Source organism: Syzygium oleosum, unplaced genomic scaffold, assembly GCF_021117445.2.
Source record: "Syzygium oleosum isolate NSW1041296 unplaced genomic scaffold, Sole_v2.1 Sole_v2.33, whole genome shotgun sequence".
NCBI classification, from domain to species: Eukaryota; Viridiplantae; Streptophyta; class Magnoliopsida; order Myrtales; family Myrtaceae; genus Syzygium; species Syzygium oleosum.
The window spans coordinates 2022845-2048867 of record NW_026607517.1 but is presented as its reverse complement, the minus strand read 5'-3'; the positions used below and the strand labels follow the sequence as shown (position 1 = coordinate 2048867).

Here is a 26023-nt window from a genome sequence, read left to right as displayed (position 1 = left end):
TCCTCCTCCATTTAACTTCACGAACTGCGGACGCATAAGATAAAGAAAGCAAGACAGAGGAGAGAGAGAGAGAGGATCAAGCTCGAGTCGAGTCTTTTCTTCTCTTTTTTTTTTTGTTTTTGTTTTTGGCCAAGTGAGTCTTCTCATTGGTGCAACTGGCGCTTTTGGACTTTTCTTCCCATCCGAAGCGTTCGGCGAGTGACCATGTTCGATCGCTCTCGGGGAATAGAAGAGAAGGCTGACCTCTTGCATGATCCGGACGTTAAACCCTTCGAACCCGGTCGGTGATGCTCCGGTTGAATCAGTAGTTGTGCATTTTCTTGAACTGGGTCACACCCATCTCTCTCGTCTGACCCCCTAATTTCGTTGCGCTCGCGTCTCTCACCCTCAGCTTCGGAGCTTTCGCATTCAGTTGAGAGAGAGAGAGAGAGAGAGAGAGAGAGAGAGAGAGAGAGAGAGAGAGAGATGAGTGGTCGAAGAGACGGGCCCTTGATGCGAAGCGGCGGCTCCTCCCACCCGTTCCGGAAATCAAGAATCGCCGCCGCCATTGCCGTCGGCGTCGCCATCGGTTGCGTCTTCGCTTTCTTGTTCCCCGATGGGCTCTTCTCCGTCGCCGGCCCTCGCCGCCTCGTCACAGCCGATTCTAAGGTTCTTTCTTTTTTTAGCTTGGCTTAATTTCTTTATATTCTGTTTTCCCCCGAACTGCAATCTCTGCGAATTTCGATGGTCTAGTTGCTCTGAATTGCTTTAGGTTGAGTAACTTCCTGGGAGATCGTGAGGGTAGGTTGAAGGTGACTGTTTTATTTGATGTCATGGCAATGTGAGGACAGGACGATTAGGAGAACAAAAATGTGGAGATCTTGCATTTTGTGCCCCTCATTTTATAGAAACGTGAATTTCTCGCTGTTCGTTAATGTTATCTAATTTTACAATCTGGATTTTGATTTGAGACTTATTGTTTGAAGATTCCTGTTCTCCGATGTTACTGTGATTTTGCATGAGGTTTAGGTTAGGATTGCCGGAGTTAAGACATCAGTCGAGGTATACTTCATAGAAAAACTGAGTGTGTACTTGGGATGCTTTTACCTGAAGAGTAAATGGACTTTCTAGCGAGAAATGAAAAATTCTGGGCTTGTTTTTCATCTGATGGGAAACGGGTTCTGCTTCAACATGCTTGCCCATCATCCTCTCGCTACATTAGTTATTTCTCTCATGTGCTCTGCAGACATATAGGTCAAAATGGTTCCTTGTTATGTTACATCATTTGTTATCAGATTGAAATATGTGAACGAGGGCCTGAGAGCTGTGGGTGAGACATCAGCCTTGAATGGAAATGGAGTTCATAAATTTGATGGAATGATGAGCAATAACTTGTTTTTCGTGTTATCATCCTGCAAATGCCATAAGCAATTTCTTTTGTTGTCTGCCTGCTAGGGAGGATCCTCTTCCAGCTCTTGTGAATCATCCGAGCGAATGAACATGTTGAAGTCGGAGTATGTGGCTGCTTCGCAGAAAAATGCTGAGCTGAAAAAGGAAGTTAGGGAGTTGATGGAAAAGCTTAAGTTAGCTGAACGGGGGAATGATCAGGCTCAGAAGCAAGTTCTTGCGCTGGGTAAACAGCAGAAAGCTGGGCCATTTGGTACTGTTAAGGGTTCAAGAACCAATCCCGCTGTTGTCCCTGATGAATCTGTGAATCCAAGATTAGCAAAGATATTGGAGAAAGTCGCAGTTAATAGAGAGCTCGTAGTTGCCCTGGCCAACTCAAATGTGAAGGAAATGTTGGAGGTTTGGTTCACCAACATAAAGAGAGTGGGTATACTTAATTATTTGGTTGTTGCTCTGGATGAAGATACTGCTAAGTTCTGTGAGTCGAACCGTGTGCCTGTCTACAAAAGAGATCCAGATGAAGGCGTTGACTCCATAGGAAGGAAAGGAGGGAATCATGCTGTTTCAGGATTGAAATTCCGCATTTTGAGGGAATTTTTGCAGTTGGGATATAGTGTTCTTCTCTCCGATGTCGACATAGTCTACTTGCAAAACCCGTTTGACCATCTTTATCGGGATTCAGATGTGGAGTCCATGACAGATGGTCATGACAACAGGACTGCTTACGGGTTCAATGACGTCTTTGACGAGCCTGGAATGGGTTGGGCCAGATACGCTCATACGATGCGCATCTGGGTTTATAATTCTGGTTTCTTTTATATCAGACCAACAATCCCTTCAATTGAGCTCCTTGATCGTGTAGCTGCTAGGCTTTCTCGGGAAAATGCCTGGGACCAGGCGGTTTTCAATGAGGAACTCTTTTTTCCTTCACATAATGGGTATGATGGTCTACATGCTGCCAGGAGGACGATGGACTTTTATCTCTTTATGAATAGTAAGGTCCTCTTTAAAACTGTCAGGAAAGATGCCTCCCTCAGCAAAATTAAGCCCGTGATTGTTCATGTAAACTACCATCCCGACAAGCTCCCGCGCATGAAGGCGGTTGTCGAATACTATGTTAATGGTAAAGAAGATGCTCTAAAACCCTTCCCTGATGGTTCAGGTTGGTAAATTGCCGTTCTGGTATTCAAAGATACTTCTTAGCACCCGTTGTCTTCTTAGCTGAAACTTGACTTGTTGGGAATCGACGGAATACCATTTGGATCTGAAAACTTTTCCTGTTGGCCTCATTGGTTTCCCTCCATTTTTTTTTCTGTTAGAATATTACAATTTTTCACGGGCTGTATCTTCAAGTAGCTTAGGATCTGCTGTTTTGTGTAGTATGGATCTGTGGGTGTGTTTTCTAATCATCTGGTTGTATAAAAAGCCTACTTTCCACTATGAGCTATGGGGTGAACTTTTCGGGTCAAATCTACTGATCCGGAGTCCTTTCCTTTTGTTTCTGAGTGTAATCTTTTATTCTGGTAGTAAATCAAACTGTAGTTGTAGTCTGCACATCCTCAGTCTAGACTTTGTGATGTCCATACTCTATAGTAATTTTACCCAGGAGATCGTTTGATTGAGATGAAGAGAATTGAAAAATGACAAGGTGGGATAAAATGCCGCTACTGTGTCTGTTTAGTTTCGCCGAGCCCCCGCTCCTTCTCTGATGGCCTTGTTCTTTCTTGGACGTTGCCCTGCTCTGGTCATTCATACCTAGCTCAAGTGAAGTAGAGCATGTGAATGCTTATGAGCGAGGTCCTTCCTTTCCAAACCGAAGTGGTTGTTCTACTCTTGAAGAGCAACATTCCATTCTCGAACCGGAACATGATGTCTCATTTATTTCGCATGTTGCATTAGAAATAGAGCGGAAACAGAGGGATTCGCGTTATAACACGACTTTGAATTAAGAAGAGAGATTTCAAAAAATGGGATATCGGTGTTCGTTTCTTGCTCCGTTCCTCGAAATGATGGCATGTCACACTAATGCTTGAATCTATCACCTGTTCTAATGATAGCCAATTTCTATGATAATAATCACGGTCTAGCACTCCCACCTATTCTCTGAAATTATATCCTCCAACACTACGCAGTATGTACTGAGCTAAGTATTGGGTTCTTCACAAGTAAAAGTATTTTGTGCTTGAATCCAAACCATAGCCATTAATTACACAACCCCACTTGAAAATGACATTGATGACTGAGATTGTCCGATGGACAATGTCCATGAAGATCTCAATATATTTAAGGAGCAACCAAAACTTCTTTCTCGTCGGTCGGAGCAATTATCTTTCGATCTTCCGAATATTGAGTAGAGATCAAATTACAAAAACAGATCAATTTGACAATCTTCTATTCAATACTCAAACCTCACAAATTGACTCTTTCTTTTTTGTCTCAAGAATGAATACATCCCATTTACTTGACAAAAAAAATGAAGAAGGAATATGTTCTAAATTGACTCAAAAATATTTGGGTTAATATCACGAAGAACCCCAAACCGGTACACCCATGACAAATTTATCCCGAACTAATTTTTTGACCACCAAAAATCCTAAACTGGTACACCTCTGAAGAATTTACGCCCAACTAATTTTTTAACCACCAAAAACCTCAAATCAGTACACTTGTGATAAATTTACTCTCCGTTAAATTGGATTAATAGCATGAAAAATCACAAATTGGTAAATCTGTGACAAACATAGGGGTAAAATCCCCTACTAGTATACTCATTAACTGCCACATGTTATCTAAGTTAGCAATTTGATAGTAAAATCTAACGAAAATTAACGGTGGGTAAATTTATCATATATGTACAAGTTTGGGATTTATGGTGATATTAATCCAAAATATTTTGCCTGCACGGACATCCAGTTTTTCCTTTTCTTGTTTTAAAAAAAAAAAAGGAGAAGAATGTATGCTGGAAAAAGTCTCTAGTGGGGGTGAAAGCGTGTGGTTTCATGGAACAACGCAATAATTCTCCCGAAGAAAAAGGTGAATGGCAGCTTCTTTATGCGTTTCCTCTGTAAACAAAAAGGAAGAGACGACGTGCGAGTGCGAGCTTCTCTTGCACAAATCCACCCAGTCAACACATAAGTTTCCAACCCGGTGTCCGTCTCCATCCATCCTCGTCGTTATTTTACGCCAGAATGCCAGCGAATGGTCGTCCCCCGAATTCCACACAGCTCACACCTGAGCTCATCTTCAAGGACAGAGCTCAACTCCACCCACTAATTGTTCCATTCCTCGTTCTTTAATTCTCTGTCGTCCTCCTCGCCTTCTTCTTCTTCTTCTTCTTCTTCTTCTTGATTTTCGGTGCTCCCCAGTCGACCAATACGTGTTTCTTGAATCACCATTTCACTTGGGGTGGCACCAGCATCATTCTCTTTCTAAGAATCCTACACTTTGTCAAATCAGGACTAGAAACTTTGGAAATTTTTTGGTTTGCAATTCAATGGGTAAAGGAGGCGGTTGTGTGCCGAGCAAGAAAAGATCTGTCGAGTCCCCTGATCAAGATCCTCCAAACCCAGAAAGGGACGGTCCTGTTCCTGCCCAGGAGCGAGCCCCGCCAGCAGCAGCAGAAGTCACTGCCCCGGTCACGGAGAACAATGCGCAGACGACCAAGAAGCTGAGAATTTTCATAATCTTTTACTCAATGTACGGACACGTGGAGCTTCTGGCGAGGAGGATCAAGAAGGGCGTGGACTCAATTGATGGGCTCGAGGGCGTTCTTTACAGGGTGCCGGAGACGCTGACGTCGGAGGTTCTGGAGCAGATGCGGGTCCCGCAGAAAGATGATGAAGTGCCCGTTATATCCGCGGAGAAATTGGTGGAAGCTGATGGGTTGTTGTTCGGGTTCCCGACCAGGTATGGGTGCATGGCCGCGCAGATGAAGGCCTTCTTCGATTCGACTGGGGGGTTGTGGCGAGAGCAGAGGCTGGCCGGAGTGCCTGCCGGGTTCTTTGTGAGCACCGGCACTCAGGGCGGAGGGCAAGAAACCACGGCGTAAGTTTTTCGTTTCGTTGGTTTTCCTTATTGTGAAAATGAGTAGCTTTTGCTAATAGTCTGAGTTTAGTGGCTGCATGAGAAGACTAACTTGAGCTGGCTGATTTCGTATCGTCTTGTTCGTAGTTAATTCTCGGATTGGTTGGTTTGCTTGGTGGTCTGATGTTCATCATCTTGGTATGGCTTGTTTTGAATGTGTATAAATGGGTTGGGTTAAGCGTATCCTTAAGCGTAGAATCAACTGGATGAACGAAGAAAATCACGGTGCTCGAAGAGAGTCTAGAGATTACATCTTCCCAATGGTTAAAATTACTGCTTTAACTCATACTTAGCTGATCATGCATGTGCAGGATAAAATTCTGATTTAGAAGAGACTTTGCGCTAAACGTTTATGTGTTTCCAAAAGTCATTAGTCAATGCAAATCCAGAGTTCCGAAGTGATCTTCAAATTATAGAATAATCTGTCGCAAATACAGGATCCATCTTAAGTTGATAGATAACACATTTGCATTCTAAGGATGTCTCGATAAAGGAGTGTTTATCAAAGTTAATTCCACTGCATAATTGTTCTGGTGAGGTCTAGACAGCAGAATCAAGCATCTCCAAATACATGCATAACTAGAATTGTTCTGATGCTCTAGAGCATCATAAGTTTATTGCGTCAGTTCAGTTGCCTCATGCGATAGTCTTATGAAGACTAATTGGGTTGCTTGGGAAGCTAATGAAAAGTCTAATATGGATACAATATCTGTAGTGTGCACAATGGGTTTGAATACATTGATACTGGGGAAAAAAATGTGGTTTCACTCATTGGAGTTCTGTATGATGTAATCTCCATATAGATTGCTTAGAGGTTTTCTTTATTCTTTAGGTAACCATAACAGAAAGATGTTCAACAGGTCGAGTGGCCGAGAACTATTATTGATGATTCTTTTTCTTTTTAAGCATCTAGAGTCCTCAGTAACTCTATCATCTAGAATCATATATCCTCAGGTTGAGTTCGCACAATAATTCCTGAAATACTAGAGAGTCTACTTATGTGTATTTTGTTAAGCTGATTGAGTCTCTATCAGCAAGAGATTCTAACATCCCATCTATGGGAATCTGTACTTTTTGGAAGAGGGGTTACAGAGAATCTTAGTTTAAGAAAGACAGCAGCCTTGATTTGGCAGTTGTGATGTCGGGCATTCTCCTTCTCACTTTTTAGACTAGAAAACCAAGAAAAAGCCGATTTGCATACTGTTTGGGCTACTTTCAAATTATAGTGTAGCAGCGCTTAACCTTGCAAATCCAAATGGATCCTAAGTTCTAGCCTTCCTAACCTGGTACATAGATCTACTGATTCGTACAACTTAAAGAAGCAGTTGCATTGGGTACAATATAGAAGATGAAACGTATAAGAACTATTCAACTTTACTTCCGAGGATATGTAGAATTACTTCCAATTCTTGCCTGATATGAGTTATAGATTAAATCTAAAATGGCTTTCATGTTTTATCAACATTTAATTTGATACCTAGACCGTATTGCAAACCAGAGTTATATGAGTTTTAGTTCATCTGTCCCAGAAACACTCATCGAGCAAACAAAGAAGTTATATTATGAGCTAACTTTGAGAGAACTTACTTTCTTGCCATAGCGTTTCTTTAGAAGAGTCTGATGGGAGGAGTCTTTTAAATTTCAATTTCCATGGAGCTAACGATGCCTGTACATGCCTCGCAGATGGACAGCAATTACTCAATTAGCACACCACGGAATGCTCTATGTGCCAATTGGGTACACTTTCGGGGCTGGAATGTTTAAGATGGATTCCATAAGAGGAGGTTCTCCATATGGTGCTGGAGTATTTTCTGGTGATGGCACAAGGGAACCGAGCACGACCGAGCTGGCCCTTGCCGAGCACCAAGGCAAGTACATGGCCTCAATTGTTAAGAGATTCGCCATACCCTGTTAATATATATGGAAATAGATCATTCAAAGCACATTTTGTGACATTGCATTCTCTTGTGCGATTTGTATCTGTCTTTTGCTTGGGGATCAGAAATGTATTATTTGATTCTTGTTAGATCACCTGTTCCACACTCATCTGGGTATGGAAGTCTGTTTGATATGGTCCCTCTGTAGCTCAGTTGAAATTTTTGTGTTTGATTTTATTGTAAACAGTTGAATTAAAATGCTATTCAGTATAGTCTCCAATTCGATATATGCTTTCTTTTTGTCAATGGATCATGCAGCTCTCTCTCTCTCTCTCTCCCTCCATCGACGTGCGCTCAGCCGCGTGTACAGTCGTCTCTTCTGAGACTGGCGTGAAATGTCTTCTGGTGGAATGGATATTGGGTTTATGAAAGCGTCTACATCAATAAGAAATGAAAGACGATCTCACTTCCGCAATAATAGCATTATATATGTAGAGGAATCCCGGAATGCCGAAAAGGGCTGAGCCAATCGCTCTTTTTATCAAATAATTGATCGAAGAAAGGAAATCAAAGAAGAAATCTGATGAAAGAACCGCTTTGGCGTAGGTGATGATCGGGTGTAGCTGGCCTTCAGGTGATCAGTTTAATTAAATACTCCACGTAAAACAGGTCAGGAACTACCCGGACAAGTCCATAAACGGGGCACCGGACAGATACCTGAGAATAACAACCTTGTACTTTTGACAGGCCATCAATGGTTTCCATAGAGATTTAGAAGGAAGCATTGCTGCACTGGGGCCACGGCCAGACACAGCCTTCCCATGCTATATGCTACAATTGCTCTAGTACAGATCTTAAACACCGCCACGTTGTGATTTTAAGATCTCTAGCAAATTTGACTTATGAGCGGGGAGTAACAAATCTTTCAAGAGGCAGAGGTCCTGGAAATTGTGCAGTATATGACGTCCCCAAAAAATGAAAATGTCCAAACATTTGCACTAGCTATGTAGCACAAATTTGAGCGGCAGCAAAACATGAGCTCCTCAAATTGGTTTGATAATGCACATTCTTGTCCAACCAAAGAGAAGACCTTAGTCTCCTCCCAAGATTCACATCAGGAGAAAGGAAAGGACACAGATACAAAGAACAAAAAGTTGAATTCGGACACACTTTCGTGTGGCCTTTGTCCTTGGCAATTCATGTTCAGAAAATACAACTTGACAATGGAAGCACTACATCAAGATAACAAGCCCTTAAACCCTCAAGCCTCGGCAATGAATTTGATGATTGGTAGACTTAGACAACGGTTACATACATCGTGGGAAGAAGGTGTTCCCTACATACCCACCAGCCATTGCCCGTCTCACATTAGACTCAAACATCCTCGGATTGTCCCTCAATACAGCAGCTGCATCGTGATTGAGTGGATCTTCATAGTTGGGTTGCTGCATGGGAGCAATGGATTGTTGAGGAAATGATAACCATTTAAAAAAGAAAAAGTCATTAAGAATAAATCCAATACCGTGAAAAGATGGAATAACCCATAGATAATGGTGTTAATGTTCAAGACAGGTTTCCAGTCTTCTCTTAGAATATTGAGGCAAACATTTCCTTCCAAGTCAATATTAGGATGGTAAACCTGCACGAGCAAAGCCATGTCAATACTTGAGAAAATTAAGTAGAAGACCATCCACACTGACAAGTGAGGGCTAACTTACCTTAGTTTTACACTTGACTTTTGGTGCCTCATGAGGGTAGATGGAGGACACTTGAAAAGTGAAAACAAATGTACCGCCACTGCCACAAAATGTGCCTCATTAATAATTCATTTACACTAGTACAACTGAGTATAAAACTGATTGAGCACCGAGGGAAAGATAATATACTATTATCATCTCATCCCAGAACATATTCAGTTGCAGTACTGATCTGCCCCAGAAAGTTCTAGCTTCTAGAGTCTGTAGACAAATAAGACGAGAGAATGTTCTTTTCCAATTTTATTCTCATTCTAGAGCAACCATCCATAAACCTATATGCTTAATAGTTGAAAGTCCTTCATACGAGCCACTAGAAAGAGATTCTAAATGCCAAACTTCTCTTATGCAGTGATAAGAGGCCACGGAAAAAGACTTACCAGTAATATCCTTCGTCTGGACGTATGGTCACCTCAAAGTTCATCAAATCATCCTTACCATTGGGAAAGGATATAGTACAAGTTTTTGGTAAGTTAAGCTCACTAATATCTGTAAAAAAGAAATCCCAAAATTAGCTTAAGACAAGAATATTTGCTGCTAAATATGGCCCCTAAGATCCAAAGTAACTGCTAAAATTGTTCCTCGGACACCAGACAATGGAGTCAATAAGATCCAGAGACAGTTAACCAAGCTCAAACTCATTAAACTCTTGAATTGCTCAACCAAAAAAAAAACTATTGGAATGGAATAAGACACCTTCAGAACCAGGTAAGGTTACAAGTAGAAACTCCTTATCGTTCTCTCCCCAAAGAGGACCCACTCATTCCTTAAACAAAGTTGAAGATTTGCGAAGAGCAGCAAATAATGGTTCTGTAGCATTAACCCATTTCTAGCACGAGACAGCCATAACCTTGACAATACAAATGCTCAAATCTGAATTAGGGAATAGGGGCAAAAAAAGAGTTCCCCATTATTTTCATGGTCGGAAATGTGGCTTGTGGCATCAATAGATTCAATTATAGAGAAGTACAAGATGATAAGGCAGTAGAAGACCCATCAGATCTTTACTCTAATCCATATATTCAAATGCAGCAAACAACTAATAGAGAAACAGTGGCTAGTGCTGGGGCCATTTTGACAGAACATGGTGTAGAAGCAAAGATATAGATGTTAAACCACAAGGAGGTGGAACACAAACCTTTATGGAGACGTAGTTCGCCAGCAGTTTGCTTCTTGACAGGGGCCTTCCCATTAGCATTTTCTGCAATCTCTTTTTGCTTTGCCTTCACTTTGAAAAGATTAATCATCTTTGGAAAGTATAAACCCTAAAGGCATGAAGCGGGCTCAATATCAGCGGGTTTTAATATTCGAAATACTATGACACCAGATAGTTAAAAACCGTCTCAGCACTCAGCAGCATATGTAAAGTATGAAGAAACGGCATAAAAGTTTGAAGCATGAAAAGGAGACTGATTTCTCATCCACCAAAGCTTCCACATATTTATTTAATGGGGAATTCATCCTCAAATCGGCCGTGTGTGGACATTGTCACTGGTGAAAGTTCGAGCCCTCTCCATTCCAAAGAGCTTGACGTCCTCAGCCTAGTCGGCTGCTTCCGTTCAGAGAAATTGAGGAAAAAAGAATCCACCTAGTTCACCAAGTCCCTAGCCAAACTAAGCACTTGAATTTTTATTCAAAGCACAAATAGCCATCAGAGACAACACAGCCACTACAGCATATTCAAGCAAATGAGCCGATAACCTCATCGACCATTACCCCAAGGTTCCACAAATCAGTTGCTCAAAATCATCACCAGAAAGCACACTTTACAAAAGGAACTACTCATTCGAGCTCAAAGCCGGTCATTCATCACGAATTCAAACACAGCCAAACGCCAGCAATCGCGCAGCCAATCATCTCAACAACGGCAACACATCCGATTGAGCCCGTCTAACGAAAGCCCTAGGCCAATCGCAGCCGAGCGGCGAGCTAAAGAAGGCGACGATCGAACTAACTCCTGAGCTATAATCAGCACAGACCTCGATCCCGAGCACCTCAAAACCGATCCAAACGCGAAAATCAGCAGCAACAAACGCCGGCGGCATACACCGACCAGCCTAGCGCCGATTCGGCAAGCAAACGCGCATGCGCAATCGTGCGCACGCGCGGATTAGGCAATCGAATCGAAGCGCGAAATCGAGACCAGAAAACGAGCAGATCCGGCGTCATCGAGCTTACCTTCCTCCGAGCACGAGAACAAAGCTCCCGGCGCTTCGTCGCGGAGAGAGACGGAGATCAAAGACGATTTCGAAGAGATGAAGTTTCTCTCTCTCTCTCTCTCTCTTCCTCTCTGTCCTTTTATATGTGCGATGGAGATGCGCAGTGAAATGCGTTTGCTTTTTCGCTCTTCTTCGCGTCAATTGTCGTCATCCATCGCACGGCGAATTCTTTGGGTTTATCATAATTTTCCGCTTTCGACATCGGCGACGAGGGGGGCGGGGGGCGGGGTCTCAATCGCCTGCTTTTTGCATGGTGTCGCCTTCCGCCGAGCAACCAATGGGAGGCCGCCACGTTCGCATTCGAGTCATTTTGGTCAAATACCTGGTGGAAATGGATAGATGGACTTGATATTGCCATTGGCTCTGGCGTTTTCCTTTTCGGGCAATAATTACGGCGTAGGAAAGAGCGAAAAATCTTTAAAATGCTTTAAAAAATTTTAAAAAAGAGCGACGATAAAATCAAGGTACGGACGAGGGAGAAACAAGATTTGTCCGACAGTGATCTTTAATCATTTCTTCTTCTTCTTCTTCTGTTTTTTTGAGTTATGATGACGAAAAATTCCTGCTGCTATCTCAATGGGCATGAAAATCAGTGGAATTACTTCCGTAAAAGTTCAAATATTTCTTGAAAATTACTTTTAAGATTCCCCTTTTTTTCGGATTGAACCTCGCTTTTTGATTGGCAACCGAAATAATAATGTAATCCTTTCGGGAGTTAGGCTATTTTGTTAGATTCATTTACAAAGGGTCCGTGGATATCGATAATTAGTAGACTTATTCGTGATTCTTGATCGCAAATTTAGGCCCGCGAGGCCCAATTCGTCGGTGATGAGTTCAGCAAAGTGAGCTCCAACCGGGAAATGTTTAACTCGACTTGATTTGGCTTGTCGTCGGCCGCTTCGGTCGTGACTGGGACGGGTCCATTGAAGAGGGGCTTCATAGCCAAACAACATGCATCGTGGCAACGTGAGGCTGAGCAGGCTAGTGCTGTGTTTTGACGAAGCCTAAGAGCACAAGTTCAATTCCAAAACGAAGTGCACTCAAAACAGATCTCATTACATGACATTCTTACACAACGTGGAAACAACAACAATAATAGTTGGAAAAAAGAAGCAACTGAAAATAACAACGTTACGTCAATCCAACACATAGCAAAAGGCACACAGACATCACGCACGATACGAAACAACAAGCACCCAAAATGCTTTAGGCCTGCGGGTTTTATTTCAAGGCCCCGTGCGTCTACGCGGGTGCGGATGTCGCCGGTTTTCAGCAGTGGAAGGAGGGGACGAGGTTGCACTTGACGGGAAGCTGAGCCGCCAGGTCGGGGTTGATCTGGTAAGTCTGCAGCAACGTCTTGGCGTACTTAAAGAAGCAGAGGCAGTTGAGGTCCGCGTCCGCCAGAGCCGTGCAGCACCCGCGGGTCGGGTCGGTCGGGTTCGAGATGCTCACGGCTGGCCTGCACGACTCAAAGCCCTCTTTGGACATGCCGCACATGGCCGAGCTTCCGGCAGCTGCGGGATGGCTCGCCACGGCGGCTAGCAGGACCAGAGCTACAATGACAAGCTTGGTGCGCGATTCCATGATATGATTCTTCGCTCTGTTACACTCACTCTCTTGCTCCGGCGGTGTATTGAAGTGTGCGGTGTGTGCTAATGAACGAGCTTGAGCTTCGTTTATATAGCAAATTGGCACGTGGGTTGGTGGTGAACAAGTTAAACGACCCGAGTTGTATAATGTACACAAAAGTATATACATAAATCTGTGAAAACAAAAAGATTAAAGAAAGATCGTTAACATTGGTTTCCTTTAGGGGTGAGCAGTTCCAGGATCGATCCAGATTCCACCCAGAACCTATTCGTCGGTACCGATTCTCAAATTTTTGGAACCTAAAACCTATCATGCATACTCTAAAACTTACCATGTCATGGGCTCCAAGGTCTACCTAAATTTCACTGTATTCTTAACGATTTCGATGAATCTCATCTCTAATGACCATTATTTGCTATTATAATCAATTGACCACAATCTATATTTAGACACATGAAGAATATGAAATATTAACAAAGTAAAAGTCTCAGTCATGGATATCGCCAGAAATGAAAGCTCATACTAGTGGTTCCAGATTACACATTCATCATCGGACGCCATGGAATACCAAGAATCTGGAACTTACCCGTCAAAACCGGTTCTCCAATTTTTGAAACCCGAAACCTACCCTACATATCCCAGAACCATGCTGACCCCTACTTTTCTCACATGGCGACACAAATACGATTGGTTCGTGGCTGTCGATCACCGAAGAATCAATGCATTTACAAAGTCTCGATGACTACAGGCCATCGATAAAACTGGAGCCTCTCGTGACATGGAATCAAAGTAGATAAGGAGCCATCAGTTTTTAAGCATTGATCCAAAATCGAGGATCATTGCGATGGGCCACGCGGGGTCACGGGCGGACCTTGGTCGAGGATAAAGACACGCTTTATTTGTGAGTTAGTGTGGAATTGAGGGTAACGTTGTTGTCGTTGTCCGAAGAGATGCGCTTTAAGAAAGTGTTTTGTTCGCAGGGTGTGGCATGTGAACCTCGTCCCGTTTGCCCCTTTGCTCTTCTAACTTTGCCATTTTTAAAGTATTACCATGGTGGTGCTGATCTATAATAGTATACTTCGAGCCAAGAACCCGATGCACCTGTGAACTTCTTTTTGACTATTATTGTCCTTTTGCCGTAAAGATAGACACGGAAAGGGCGTCTAATAAAATTGAGTTTGCAGCGGAACATGGGGAGTGTTGATTATAATATGGATCGTTTGTTTGAGTGCAAACACTTGTTCGAGCGAAAAAAAAATTCGCGAATTAGTTTTCTGGACTTTCATGCGTTTGGTTTTTTTTTGAAATTGGCCAGTTGACGGAAAGCAATTTACGGTCAAAGAAAATATGTATGTTTAAAGTTAGGAAAATGAATTCTCTAATTTGGAAAGGGGAAAATATTTTCGTGAAAAATGATTTCCCGGAATGCATTTTTCTTTATCGTGAAGTTTTCCCCAAACTAAACAAACCCAACTAAGGCCTAATACCCTAAAAAACCCCAACTTTAACTCCAATCCCAATTCTATCCTAATTTTTTTTTCGTCTCATATAAAACCCCAACTTATGGTCCAAGAAGACGTCTTTTGGAGATGAATTTCCATGTCAACCCAAATGACGTCTTATTGGATTTGAAATTTGGGTGAAAACTAGAACAATTAAGGTTAGTTTTCTTCAATTGCTCTTGTTCTTAAAAGAGCCTTCCTTCCATCTCACTCGAGATCTTTGATTTTGCGCTCAATTTTCAATCTCTCGTGCTCAGGAGTTTTCCATCTCTCGCTGTCATTGAGCTTGCGCTCGAGACGCTTCAATAGTTCGCGCTCAGGAGTTTTATATCTCTAGGTAATCAAGAGAAATTTTGGACATTGGGTAAACGGGAGCAGATTTGGAACTCAAGTAAACTTTGGTGATTTTTTATGAGATAAAAAATTTACAAGGTAGAATTGAAACTACACCTAAAGTTGGGGGGTTTTGTGGGAAAAAAATTAGGTAAAATTGAGATTAAACCTAAATTTTTGAATTTTTGAGGGTTCTAGGCCCCCTTAGTTACTATTTGTTTCCCTATTTGACAAATGCCATCCATAAACAAGTACTGTTAAAGAAACATGCGAATGTACTAAAGTAGTACTTGGTCACTAGACGGGCTTAGATGGACCGAGTCAGGTAACTAGCCAAAGGGGATTGATCCATGCCTACCCATTATTTTTAAAAATATTTAAAGGAAAAAATTTATACAATATGATTCAATGTGGACAAGCCTGAAGTACTATTAAAGAAACATGTGAATGTACTAAAGTAGTACTTGGTCACTAGACGGGGCTTAGATGGACCGAGTCAGGTAACTAGCCTAAGGGGATTGATCCATACCTACCCATTATTTTAAAAATATTTCAAAGAAAAGATTTATACAATATGATTCTATGTGGACAAGCCTGAAGTACTATTAAAGAAACATGTGAATGTACTAAAGTAGTATTTGGTCACTAGACGGGGCTTAGATGGACCGAGTCAAGTAACTAGCCTAAGGGGATTGATCCATACCTACCCATTATTTTAAAAATATTTCAAAGAAAAGATTTATACAATATGATTCGATGTGGACAAGCACGAGTGAGCCTGTTGCAAGCGAGCTCGAACCTAGAAATGAAATCACCAGCCGGGGCCGACACAATTTGCATAGGCCGGACTAGAATCGATTTCTTCAGGAAAGAGAGGAGATTTGGAAAAAGAACAACCTCCCGAGGCTAGTCCGTTTTCTTCAAACATTGGAACTCTATCCCCGGAAACAAACTTGCTTCCTAAGTTGTGGAACCAACAAAAAGCGTGTCGTCCATTATTGGAAATTGGCAACAAGGGCGGTCACCTTTTGCTTCGGACGCGTCCCTTTAAAAGTCCGTGATTGTGGTCGTGGCTAGCTAAGGCCGGTGGCTTGCCTTCATCCACATACCATTCTAAGAAATTTTAAGTCGATTGCTTTTCTAATTTTAAAAGGTTTTTCTTTTGAGAGATCCCCGGTAATTCCAATCTATTGCAGCACGGAAAGTAAATGAGATTCACGATACCTATACATTAGATTCACGAGATCCTAGTTATAAGTAATAATATATGTGTTTCAGACCCATTCTTTTAGACTTTGTCGTTGATGCAATTATTAACAAATATTTTATGATTGGTTGTATTCAAAATCGAATATTTTTAATTCGTCCTCCTCAAAGTAATTCTATATATTTTTCCAGAGGATTTAAACAAAAAATTAACATGATTGCGTTTTTTTTTCGAGAAATTTATTGAAATGCTCTTCCTTTGGAGCATGATGACATGCAAGTGGTTTGATCTCGATGCTTTCATAAAGCGCACGTGACCGCATGCATCTACATCCTGACGACTTTGACGTGGCGTGGAATGTTTTCTCTGTTTCCGTTAGGCGGTCACGTACGCCACCAATAACAAGCCGACACGTACTCGGATCGCGTCATCCCGAAGCCGGTGACGGACGCCAAAGCGACAGCTGCTCGGTAACTCGGCAAACGCCAAAAGGTGTTTCCATCTACGAAGGCAAAAACGACGGCGCTTCCTCCTTTCTTCTCTCTCCACGTTGGGGAATTCGTCCCCCGCACAAAAACACCCTTCGCTCGGCCGGAAATCGCCCAACTGCCCCTTCTCCTCTTGCGTGCGGCCGCCTCCCGAAAATCTTCATGAACAAACTTACCAAACGACGCCGTATTTGGGAAACTATGTGAGAAAAACTCGTGGCCACGTCTCATTGGATAAGAAGAGGAGAGCCATCACTAGAAAGCTTCTAAGTTATAATCAGAAGGGATATGTGCACTAGAAGTCCTAAAACTTATCACAAAAGTGCAATTGAGTCCTAAAATTTTAAAAAAGTGCAAGCAAGTCTTAAAACTTGTCACGAAAGTGCACTTGAGTCCTAAAACTTTCAAAAAGTGCAAACAAGTCCTAAAACTTGTCACGAAAGTGCAAACAAGTCCTAAAACTTGTCACAAAAGTGCAAATAAATCCTAAAACTTTCAAAAAGTACAATCAATGGAAGGACTTGATTAAATAAATCCTAAAACTTTCAAAAAGTACAATCAATGGAAGGACTTGATTGAACTAATTTGACAAGTTTTAGGACTTGTTTGCACTTTCGTGACAAGTTTTAGGACTTGTTTGCACTTTTTGAAAGTTTTAGGACTTAAGTACACTTTCGTGACAAGTTTTAGGACTTGTTTGCACTTTTTGAAAGTTTTAGGACTAAATTGCACTTTCGTGATAAGTTTTAGGACTTTGAATGCACTTATCCCTAATCAGAATGCGGAAAAAAGGGAGCACATCTTTCACGTGTTCGGTCAATTTCTATGGAAAGCGTGGATTTGCAGATGCGTCCCTGCCATTTGATGCAAATCAAGTCTTTCACAACTAATTCTTTCTGATTCTAGCCTCGTGCCTAGTTTGCTCGCACACTAACTCAAATCTACTTAAGTTGAGTTAAGCCACAAAATTAGAGTTTACGAAATTAAGCTCAATCGAGTTCGGTTGCAGAATGTCGAGATGGGTTTGAAGCTTGCGTAATCTGGCCGACTCAATTCAAGGTTGATGTGAAAATACAGGTGACCGAATGATAAAATGAACCGGACATCAAATTTCATGTGATCCGATGATAGTGACCTGCTCCACGAAGATAAAGGCTGTGTCTTTGTAGGTAACTTTCGAGCTTATCCAAACTAACCTCCGCGTTTTTGGTACACAACTGCGTTTTTGGTAGACAACTTTCAGACTTACCCAAACTAATTCGCGCGTTTTTTGTACTCGCCTTCAGACTTACCCAAATCAGCAACAATGGTCCAACTATGGACTTTCCGAATTCGGACTTCCCTTTCGATTTCCAAATTCGGGCGTTCCATCTGATGAAGCTGAACGTCTCGAATAGGCAAACTTTTGTTTGAATCAGGACATTCGGGCTCAAATTCGGGACATATCCTGTCAAATCTCTGGTAGATTTCAATCTCCACGCGCAATTGCGGATTTGGCAAATTGATGGCATGGAGAGGCAGATATGGGGTTTTACACTGTCAACTTGGACAGATGTTTAAAGGCATTAGCAATTTTGACTGCCTTCTCCATTTGGTTTTGACTTTCTTGCGCAGCAAGTCTCAGGCTAAGGTCATGAAGACCCTATAAAGTGGAGGGCATATTCACCTCCTCCATGCTTCACTTCAACCTCCTCCTTCTTCTTCTGGTGCTTTCTTTGGCCACACTAAGCAGCGAGTTGATCCGAAGTTCCACAGATTTCCGGTAAATCCCCTTCATTCTTTTTGCGCTCACATCATATCAAGTTCTCCTCATTATTGTAGTTGACACATTTGTAAGTGCAGCGTATTGCATTACATTGATAACGAGAAATGTAGCCCATTGTAAATCTCTTCGCGATTAGTCGCTCTGTCGCCAAAGGGCGTTCTTGTAAGCGCACTGCTAAAGTCTATACGTTAAGGTACATTCTTTTGATCGGAACTTGGAATCGAGTGATTGGTATCGGTTTTTTCAATTATCGATCTAGCACAAACAGATGTACGAGCATAGATTTTGCCAAGAAAGGATAGCGGCAGGTCATGAGAAATTTCTCACGGCCGACAAAGATGGCCATCCAGATAATTGGAAATTCAAAGGTAGCTCCTGTGCAATTTCCTCTGGGGTCAATCCGGCGAGAACAATCACAAGGACTTTTGTGGGGGAGAAAAAGTAAGAGAAGAAAGGTCCATGTGACCGGTCAAAGCGAAGACGGAGTCCCACCATTCTTTGAGCTGAAGCTTCTGTAAACATCAGACACCAACCTAATCCGCTGCTCAGATGTTTAACCTCGTCTTTCATGCACCGTTTAATTTGCGCGTCCGAACGGTAAAACGCGAAAGCGGCACACCAAGATTTTTTTTCTGGAGAGAGAAAGGCTTGAGGATTTGAGGAGAGCAGAGAGCAGTACATTGCTTCCCGCCTTTCCATGCCCTCCCACAATCCTCATTTATTCCATGCGTGCAAGCTATCATCTTCATCATCATCATCCCTTCAACCCTTAATCCTCTCTTTCTCTCTCTAACTTCAACCTCTCCACCACCACAAACCTCCTCTTGGCTCTTATCGTTTTCGATTCTCTTCAAGCTTTCCTCCGATTTATAATCACACCTCTCTCTCTCTTTCTTTCTGCATTTTACGACCAGGTCTGCTGATTTTCGCAGAGCTTTTTGGATCCAATCCGACGTTGAAGCTTGCTTACTCATGGGGAACACTCACGCCAGGACTCCGCCGGACCCGCCCCATGCGTCGGAGCTGAGCGCCTATGAGGCGGCCTGCCTGGCGGACCCCGACCTCCGGTCCTTCGACTCCAACCTGCAGGCCCGGACCAGCCATGCGATCGGGGCGCTCGCCGCCGGCGTCGAGGTCCGGGCGCTCTCCTTCGACTCGCTCAGGGAGGTCACCGGGTGCCTCATGGAGATGAACCAGGAGGTGGTCCGGGTCATCCTGGACTGCAAGCAGGACATCTGGCGGACTCAAGAGCTGTTCGAGCTCGTGGAGGAATACTTCGAGAACAGCCTCCAGACCCTCGACTTCCTCTCCGCCCTGGATAAGTGCCTCAAGCACGCCCGCGACAGCCAGCTGCTCATCCACGTCGCGCTGCAGCAGTTCGAGGAAGAGGACCGCCAGGGCGGAGGGGCAGACAAGTACGCCAGGACCCTGGAGGAGCTGAGGAACTTCAAGGCTGCCGGTGACCCGTTCACGGAGGAGTTCTTCCGCATCTTCCAGGCCGTCTACCGGAACCAGATCACCATGCTCGAGAAGCTGCAGCTCCGGAAGAGCAAGCTCGACAAGAAGCTCAAATCCATCCACGCCTGGAGGAAAGTCTCGAGCATGATCTTCGCCGCGACTTTTGCCGCCATCCTGATTTGTTCTGTTGTCGCGGCCGCAGTGGCTGCGCCGCCGGTTGCGGCGGCTCTTGCGGCAGCAACCTCTGTTCCTGTCGGCTCCATGGGGAAATGGATTGACTCGCTGCTGAAGAACTACGAGAGCGCAGTGAAGGGGCAGAAGGAGGCCGTCGTCTCGATGAAGGTGGGGACGGGCTTGGCCATCAGGGACTTGGAGAACATCCGAGTGCTGGTCGACCGGTTGGAGATCGAAATCCAGTCAATGCTTCAGAATGCCGGGCTTGCGGTCGAGGAAGGCTCGGTGAAGATTAGGGTGGAGGAGATCAAGAAGAAGCTGAGCGCGTTCATGAAGAACATCGACAAATTGGGGGTTCAGGCCGACAACTGCAGCCGCGACATACGGCGGGCAAGGACGGTGGTGCTTCAGAGGATCATAAAGAATTCCAACCAGTGAAGGCAAGGAGCGGCGCTTCTTGTAATTTCTTTTGGTCATGAATTGGAGATAGAAAGATTGATAAGTCAAGAGGACAAGCTCCAAATAAATAAATTTCTGCAAATGATCAGACTAATTTGTTATTCATCCTGTTTCAATGTAGACCAGACTAATGCCCTACATTCGCAAATAGTTTCCTTCTTCATTAAATATTGTCACCTTGATTCGAGATCATATTAAATTAAATATCGCGCATGATGTCACGAGTATACTGATTCGTCTGTCGATTTGAATGAAGACCGTCTTGAGTCATTCGAATGAGATTGACGGGGACTTAATGAGTCCAGGTGGGATGCAAAGCAGAGAAGTTAGCTTGCACTTTGCTGGCAAGTGATCTCGCAAAAAGAAAATTCAACGATTCATCGCGTTCAAACACAGAAAAATTCAACAGCAGTTATTTTGCGAGGAACAGTCTTTCTAAGAAGAGCCAAGAGTCAAAGGAAGCTGGTCGACTAGCAATATTGATGGTTCGGATGGTGATGCCGCCAGGATTGGACCGCGACTGTCAAAGTCAAGCTCAGAGGCGGAGCACATGCGAGTACGTGATTCCTCCTCGGGCTCTTTGATGGCGTCAGCAGATCCGCTCTGAAAATTATCCTGGCCAAGAAATTTATTGCGACAGATTGGTCAACTCTATCTTTTTACCGGTTCAGGGTGTGCACATTTTAGTAAATAAATGGACTTCTCTTTGACGTAAATATTCCTTTTTTTTACACCCAAGTGACATTGAGTCAGGACAGTTGCTTAACGTGATGGATATGCGTGTTGATCTCAAACCACTTTGACCAAAGAAGAAGTTTACCCTAGACAACTATTGTCAAGATAAATTCTAGCAAGATGCAGAGAGGCATGATATGTATCTCAGAATAGATCATATCCCAAACAATCCACTCAATTTAGTATCTTGAGATTACAAATAGTCATTCAGAAAAAAAAAAAACAACAAAAAAAAGAGTCTCCTCAATCTATCTGTGTACTTTCGAGGCGTCGTGTTAATTTGAATACCAAACTAGGACTTTGTATGTCAAGAAGTCCTCTAGTAGGAGAATTTCTTTTTGCAACGGGGCTTCTGGGTCAAGGGGATGGCAAAAAGTGATCCAATAACTTTTGTGAGACTCATCAAATCTCCCGACTCATGTTAATTTAACTCCGATTAACTCAGGAAAGTGAAACTTTCTACTTTATTAAAAGATGGATGGACTCTGAACACTCAATCATTCAGTAAGTGATCTCGAATTTATGACAAAAAAAAAAAATTTGATCTCGAATCTTGATTCTCGTTTACCATTATCGATGATGTAGAATAATAAATAATTTTTCACCTGAATGCCGGAGGAAAACTTTTTGAACTATTAGACAACTTCATGGTTTTTTGTTACCCTCAAAGAAAACGTGAGTTACCACGGGGTACAGGCATGAGCTAAGGAGGTGCAGAGAACAAGAACGTGCCTTTCCTGAGTCTTTCTTCTTCGGTTTCAACCTCAAAAGCCTCTCATACCGCAACAGCTTCATGTAATGAAGCATGTTAGGGCGGTTCATGCTTTGTTCTGTCATATAAAGCAGGTTATTTCCTTTGGTAATTAGTGGCGAATGTCAGTGGCAATGCAAATCAGAAGGGCGATAGAAGAAGCACATTCGAGGCTGAAGAGGCATGCATCAATTGCTTCTCCGGCCGTCCACTCTTCCTTCGTTTTCCTCTTCGTTGGCGCACTAGCTTTTGCCGGTTGGATCAACACAGTAAGTTATGCTGAACATGCTCTGATGACATTGCTTTAATTGGATATACTTAACTTAGATAAGATCTTAATCATTTGAAGCAGCTCTTTAACTTGATGTTTAAGGAATTAGTATGTCCTGATTTGAGTTAGACCTACAGTCCCAACCCCTAGAATGTAATGGCTAAAGCAAGTAACGCATTGTGCCTTCAAGTCCATCTTTTCAGGTCCTTCTCAGATATCGATCTTTACTACATCAAAAGCACCAGATATCCCTCTTAAATGCACAGAATGGAACATGACTCAAACTTGTCCTCTGAACAATCCAACCAAACAGACCCACGATCGCCATCGCTATCATCACATACCCGGCAATATATGCCCGTCGTACTTCAGATGGATCCACGAAGATCTACGGCCATGGAAAGAGATTGGGATCACCAAGGATATGGTCAAAAGAGCTCAACGGACTGCACATTTTCGACTAGTGATTTTGGATGGGAAGGTCTACTTGGAGAAGTTTAGGCCAGCTTTTCAGACCCGGGATGTGTTCACTCTGTGGGGTATATTACAGCTTCTCAGATGGTACCCTGGAAAGCTTCCTGATTTGGAGCTGATGTTCAATTGTGACGATCGGCCTATCATCCAATTGAGGGACTTTCCCCACCCCATACCAGGCCCTCCACCATTGTTTGGATACTGTAGAGATCGGAGGACATTGGACATCGTTTTCCCAGATTGGTCTTTTTGGGGATGGTAATGGATTCTATCTCATCAATATTTAGGAATTGCTTTTCCAAATTCTCATTCCACGCACTCCAATGGAAAAAGAACAGGGTTTTACACAAGATGACATAATGTCGATAAAATGTACTCGAACCGAGAATTGCAGAGGCACGCATTCCACTACATCAATCTGTCCTAGAGTCCAATATTGCCAGCAGTGCTTATAGTATTATGTTCTTTTCACCTTGAGCTTTCACTAATACTTCACACTTATTTATGGGTAGATGCTGCCATTTGGATTGATTTTCGCTTATCTTGAAGTTCGATTTAGTTGGTTAAGTTTGTAGGCATAGTTGATCAAAAGGGTTATCTAACTAAACTGTAGGGTCGAGACGAATATAAAGCCATGGAGATATGTGTTGAAGGACATAGAAGAAAGCAATAAGAGGATGACATGGTCGGACAGAAAGCCATATGCTTACTGGAGAGGGAATCCATCCGTGGGTCAAACCAGAAAAGACCTTCTCAAGTGTAACGTTACCGAGAAACATGACTGGAACACACGGGTTTACATTCAGGTAACGTCTTGACACAGAATTTGTCGTAAGAGAGTGCTTAGGAAGTTGCAAGACTGTCTTCTTCAGAAACCCGGTGTTTCAAAACTAGGAATCGCAAGTTCTTCTGATGCCTTTAGCATGCACCCCCCAAATGACCAAGAAATACGACTAATCACGGTTCATTGATTTATGCTAGGACTGGGGTCAAGAATCTAAACAAGGGTATAAGCACTCCAATTTAGAGGATCAGTGCGCTCACCGGTACAGACTGCTCTAAATCTGATGTTGTATCTGAAGAATATGTCAGTTTTCATAATGTTATCGACCTCAGTGACATTACTGTAATGGTTAGTTCACTATTTTCAACAGATACAAGATATACATCGAAGGCTGGGCGTGGTCCGTGAGTGAGAAGTACATCTTGGCATGCAACTCCATGACCTTGCTAATCAAGCCTCAGTACATCGATTTCTTCACTAGAGGCCTCGTTCCATTGCAGCATTACTGGCCGATCAGGGACGACACCAAGTGCACCTCCCTCAAGTTTGCTGTCGAGTGGGGCAACAATCATACCGACAAGGTCCATTCTCTCTTCCTTTGTCCCGGCCGCGCAGGCCTAAGCTGCATGCCAATCTTGAATTGATACGTTCTCGATGTTTGATTACAGGCAAAGGTCATTGGAGAAGCCGGGAGCCGCTTCATATATGAGGATCTAAAGATGGAGTATGTCTACAACTACATGTATCACTTGTTCAATGAATACGCAAAGCTTTTCAGGTACAAGCCCGCCATACCAAAAGGCGCCGTGGAGCTATGCTCGGAGGCGATGGCGTGCCCCACGAACGGGACGTACAGGAAATTCATGTTGGATTCGATGACGAAGTCGCCGAGCCGAGCATCGCCTTGTTCCCTGCCTCCTCCATATGACCCTCCTTCGCTTGAAGCTTTCATCGAGAGCAAAGCTAACTTGTCTTGGCAGGTGGAGACATGGGAAGATGAGTATTGGCAGGGTGTCAACAAGATCAGCAAGAGGCAATAGGGAAAGAAAAGATATGGACAGAGTTGATATACAGTGACAATTGTGTCTGGCAACTTGTGAACTTCTCGCGTACCTTGGTGCTAATAAATCAAACATGCTAGAATTGACTTCAAGTTTGGTCCAAATGGACTGTGCTTCTAGTAAAACTCTTTGATTTTGTTCGTCATCTACATCTTCTGTGGAATCATTCATTGTCGAAACAATTATCACCCTGACATAATAATTAGACTCAAAACGAAAAGATTAATATTGGCAAGATTAATTGTTGACCGGCACGAAAAGCTCCTTTGCTACGTTTGCGTTTCCCCATTGATGTTAAAATGAAACAAACCGACTAATTTGATCTATGCACACACTTTCTTATTTATACGATATTAGATTTTTGTTGGGAAAAGTGTCAAAAAAGTCCTAAACCTTTTGCATTAGTGCCAATTTAGTCCTAAACCTTTTTTTGGTGCCAATTCAGTCCTAAACCTTTTGCATTGGTGCCAATTTAGTCCTAAACCTTTTTTTTGTGCCAATTAAGTCCTAAACCTTTTAAATTGGTGCCAATTCAATCCTAAACCTTTTGTTTTTGTGCCAATTTAGTCCTTCCGGTCAATTTTGACCGGAATTTGCCGACGTGGACGCCTGCCGGCCGGCGGCCGGTCACCGGCGCCGACGTGGACAACTTTAATAATATTTTAATACTTTTTTGAATTTTTATTTTTTTTCCACTTTTTTTTTTGGCCCCCCCCCCTCCTTCCTCTGGCCGGTCGCCGATCCGGCGACCGGCCAGAGGCCAGAGGCCGGCGAGCTCGACCTCGCCGGCCACCGGCGAGGCGGCGGCCTCGCCGCCACCGCGGCGGCGGCGGCCTCGCCGGCCACCGGCCGAGGCGGCGGCCTCGCCGGCCCACCGGCGAGGCGGCGGCCTCGCCGAGCGAGGGCGAGCCTCGCCATGGTCGGGCGAGGCTCGACCTCACCAGATCCGGCGAGGTCGGGCCTCGCCCGACCATGGCAAGGCTCGAGCCCTCGCTGGAGGCCACGGCGAGGGCGAGCCTCTCCATGGTCGGGCGAGGCCCGACCTCGCCCGACCAAGGCGAGGCTCGAGCCCTTGCCGGAGGCCGCGGCGAGGGCGAGCCTCGCCATGGTCAGGCGAGGCCCGACCTCGCCGGATCTGGCGAGGTCGAGCCTCGCCCAGCGACCTCGCCGCGGCCTGCGGCGAGGGCGAGCCTCGCCCGACCATGGCGAGACTCGCCCTCGCCGGGCGAGGCCGCCGCCCTCGCCAGTGGCCGGCGAGGTCGAGCTCGCCGGCCAGAGGAAGGAGGGGGGACCAAAAAAAAAAGTGGAAAAAAAAAGAAAAAAAAAAAAAAATAAAAATTCAAAAAAATATTAAAATATTATTAAAGTTGTCCACGTCAGCGCCACGTCGGCGCCGGTGACCGGCCGCCGGCCGGCAGGCGCCCACGTTGGCAAATTCCGGTCAAAATTGACCGAAAGGACTAAATTGGCACAAAAACGAAAGGTTTAGGACTGAATTGGCACCAATTTAAAAGGTTTAGGACTTAATTGTCACCAAAAAAAGGTTTAGGACTAAATTGGCACAAATGCAAAAGGTTTAGGATTGAATTGGCACCAAAAAAAGGTTTAGGACTAAATTGGCACTAATGCAAAAGGTTTAGGACTTTTTTGGC

At 43.7% G+C, this 26023-nt stretch overlaps 7 protein-coding genes across 7 annotated transcripts in view; 5 read left to right on the top strand and 2 right to left on the bottom strand.

Moving 5' to 3' along the window:
• Positions 1 to 80: 80 nt before the first annotated feature.
• Positions 81 to 2826, top strand: LOC115672743 (arabinosyltransferase RRA2-like). Its single transcript, XM_030594663.2, has 2 exons — positions 81 to 648; positions 1435 to 2826. Exons 1-2 carry the CDS (start codon positions 466 to 468, stop codon positions 2554 to 2556), a joined length of 1305 nt encoding a protein of 434 aa, XP_030450523.1. The 5' UTR covers positions 81 to 465; the 3' UTR covers positions 2557 to 2826.
• Positions 2827 to 4399: 1573 nt separating this feature from the next.
• On the top strand, positions 4400 to 7633 carry LOC115672604 (probable NAD(P)H dehydrogenase (quinone) FQR1-like 2). The gene is made up of 2 exons (XM_030594448.2): positions 4400 to 5430; positions 7153 to 7633. Exons 1-2 carry the CDS (start codon positions 4880 to 4882, stop codon positions 7382 to 7384), a joined length of 783 nt encoding a protein of 260 aa, XP_030450308.1. The 5' UTR covers positions 4400 to 4879; the 3' UTR covers positions 7385 to 7633.
• A 729-nt stretch (positions 7634 to 8362) lies between these two features.
• On the bottom strand, positions 8363 to 11419 carry LOC115672605 (NEDD8-conjugating enzyme Ubc12-like). Its single transcript, XM_030594449.2, has 6 exons — positions 11279 to 11419; positions 10239 to 10365; positions 9481 to 9589; positions 9065 to 9143; positions 8869 to 8985; positions 8363 to 8791 (listed from the first exon to the last, which is right to left on the bottom strand). The coding sequence occupies exons 2-6, from the start codon at positions 10345 to 10347 to the stop codon at positions 8654 to 8656; spliced, it is 552 nt and encodes a 183-aa protein (XP_030450309.1). The 5' UTR covers positions 10348 to 10365; positions 11279 to 11419; the 3' UTR covers positions 8363 to 8653.
• A 935-nt stretch (positions 11420 to 12354) lies between these two features.
• Positions 12355 to 12986, bottom strand: LOC115672606 (putative lipid-transfer protein DIR1). The gene has a single exon (XM_030594452.2). The coding sequence runs from the start codon at positions 12901 to 12903 to the stop codon at positions 12589 to 12591; it is 315 nt and encodes a 104-aa protein (XP_030450312.1). The 5' UTR covers positions 12904 to 12986; the 3' UTR covers positions 12355 to 12588.
• A 5773-nt stretch (positions 12987 to 18759) lies between these two features.
• On the top strand, positions 18760 to 20433 carry LOC115672603 (UPF0496 protein 1-like). Its single transcript, XM_030594447.2, has one exon. The coding sequence runs from the start codon at positions 19177 to 19179 to the stop codon at positions 20272 to 20274; it is 1098 nt and encodes a 365-aa protein (XP_030450307.1). The 5' UTR covers positions 18760 to 19176; the 3' UTR covers positions 20275 to 20433.
• A 2028-nt stretch (positions 20434 to 22461) lies between these two features.
• Positions 22462 to 24422, top strand: LOC115672524 (uncharacterized). Its single transcript, XM_030594332.2, has 5 exons — positions 22462 to 22784; positions 23140 to 23332; positions 23508 to 23572; positions 23681 to 23891; positions 23979 to 24422. Exons 1-5 carry the CDS (start codon positions 22477 to 22479, stop codon positions 24348 to 24350), a joined length of 1149 nt encoding a protein of 382 aa, XP_030450192.2. The 5' UTR covers positions 22462 to 22476; the 3' UTR covers positions 24351 to 24422.
• The window catches only part of LOC115672545 (probable E3 ubiquitin-protein ligase ARI2), a 40763-nt gene continuing 37450 nt past the window's right edge, over positions 22711 to 26023 (top strand). The window contains exon 1 of the mRNA XM_056304804.1: positions 22711 to 22716. The gene's annotated coding sequence lies outside the window, so the exon portion shown is untranslated. The remainder of the gene's footprint in view (positions 22717 to 26023) is intronic.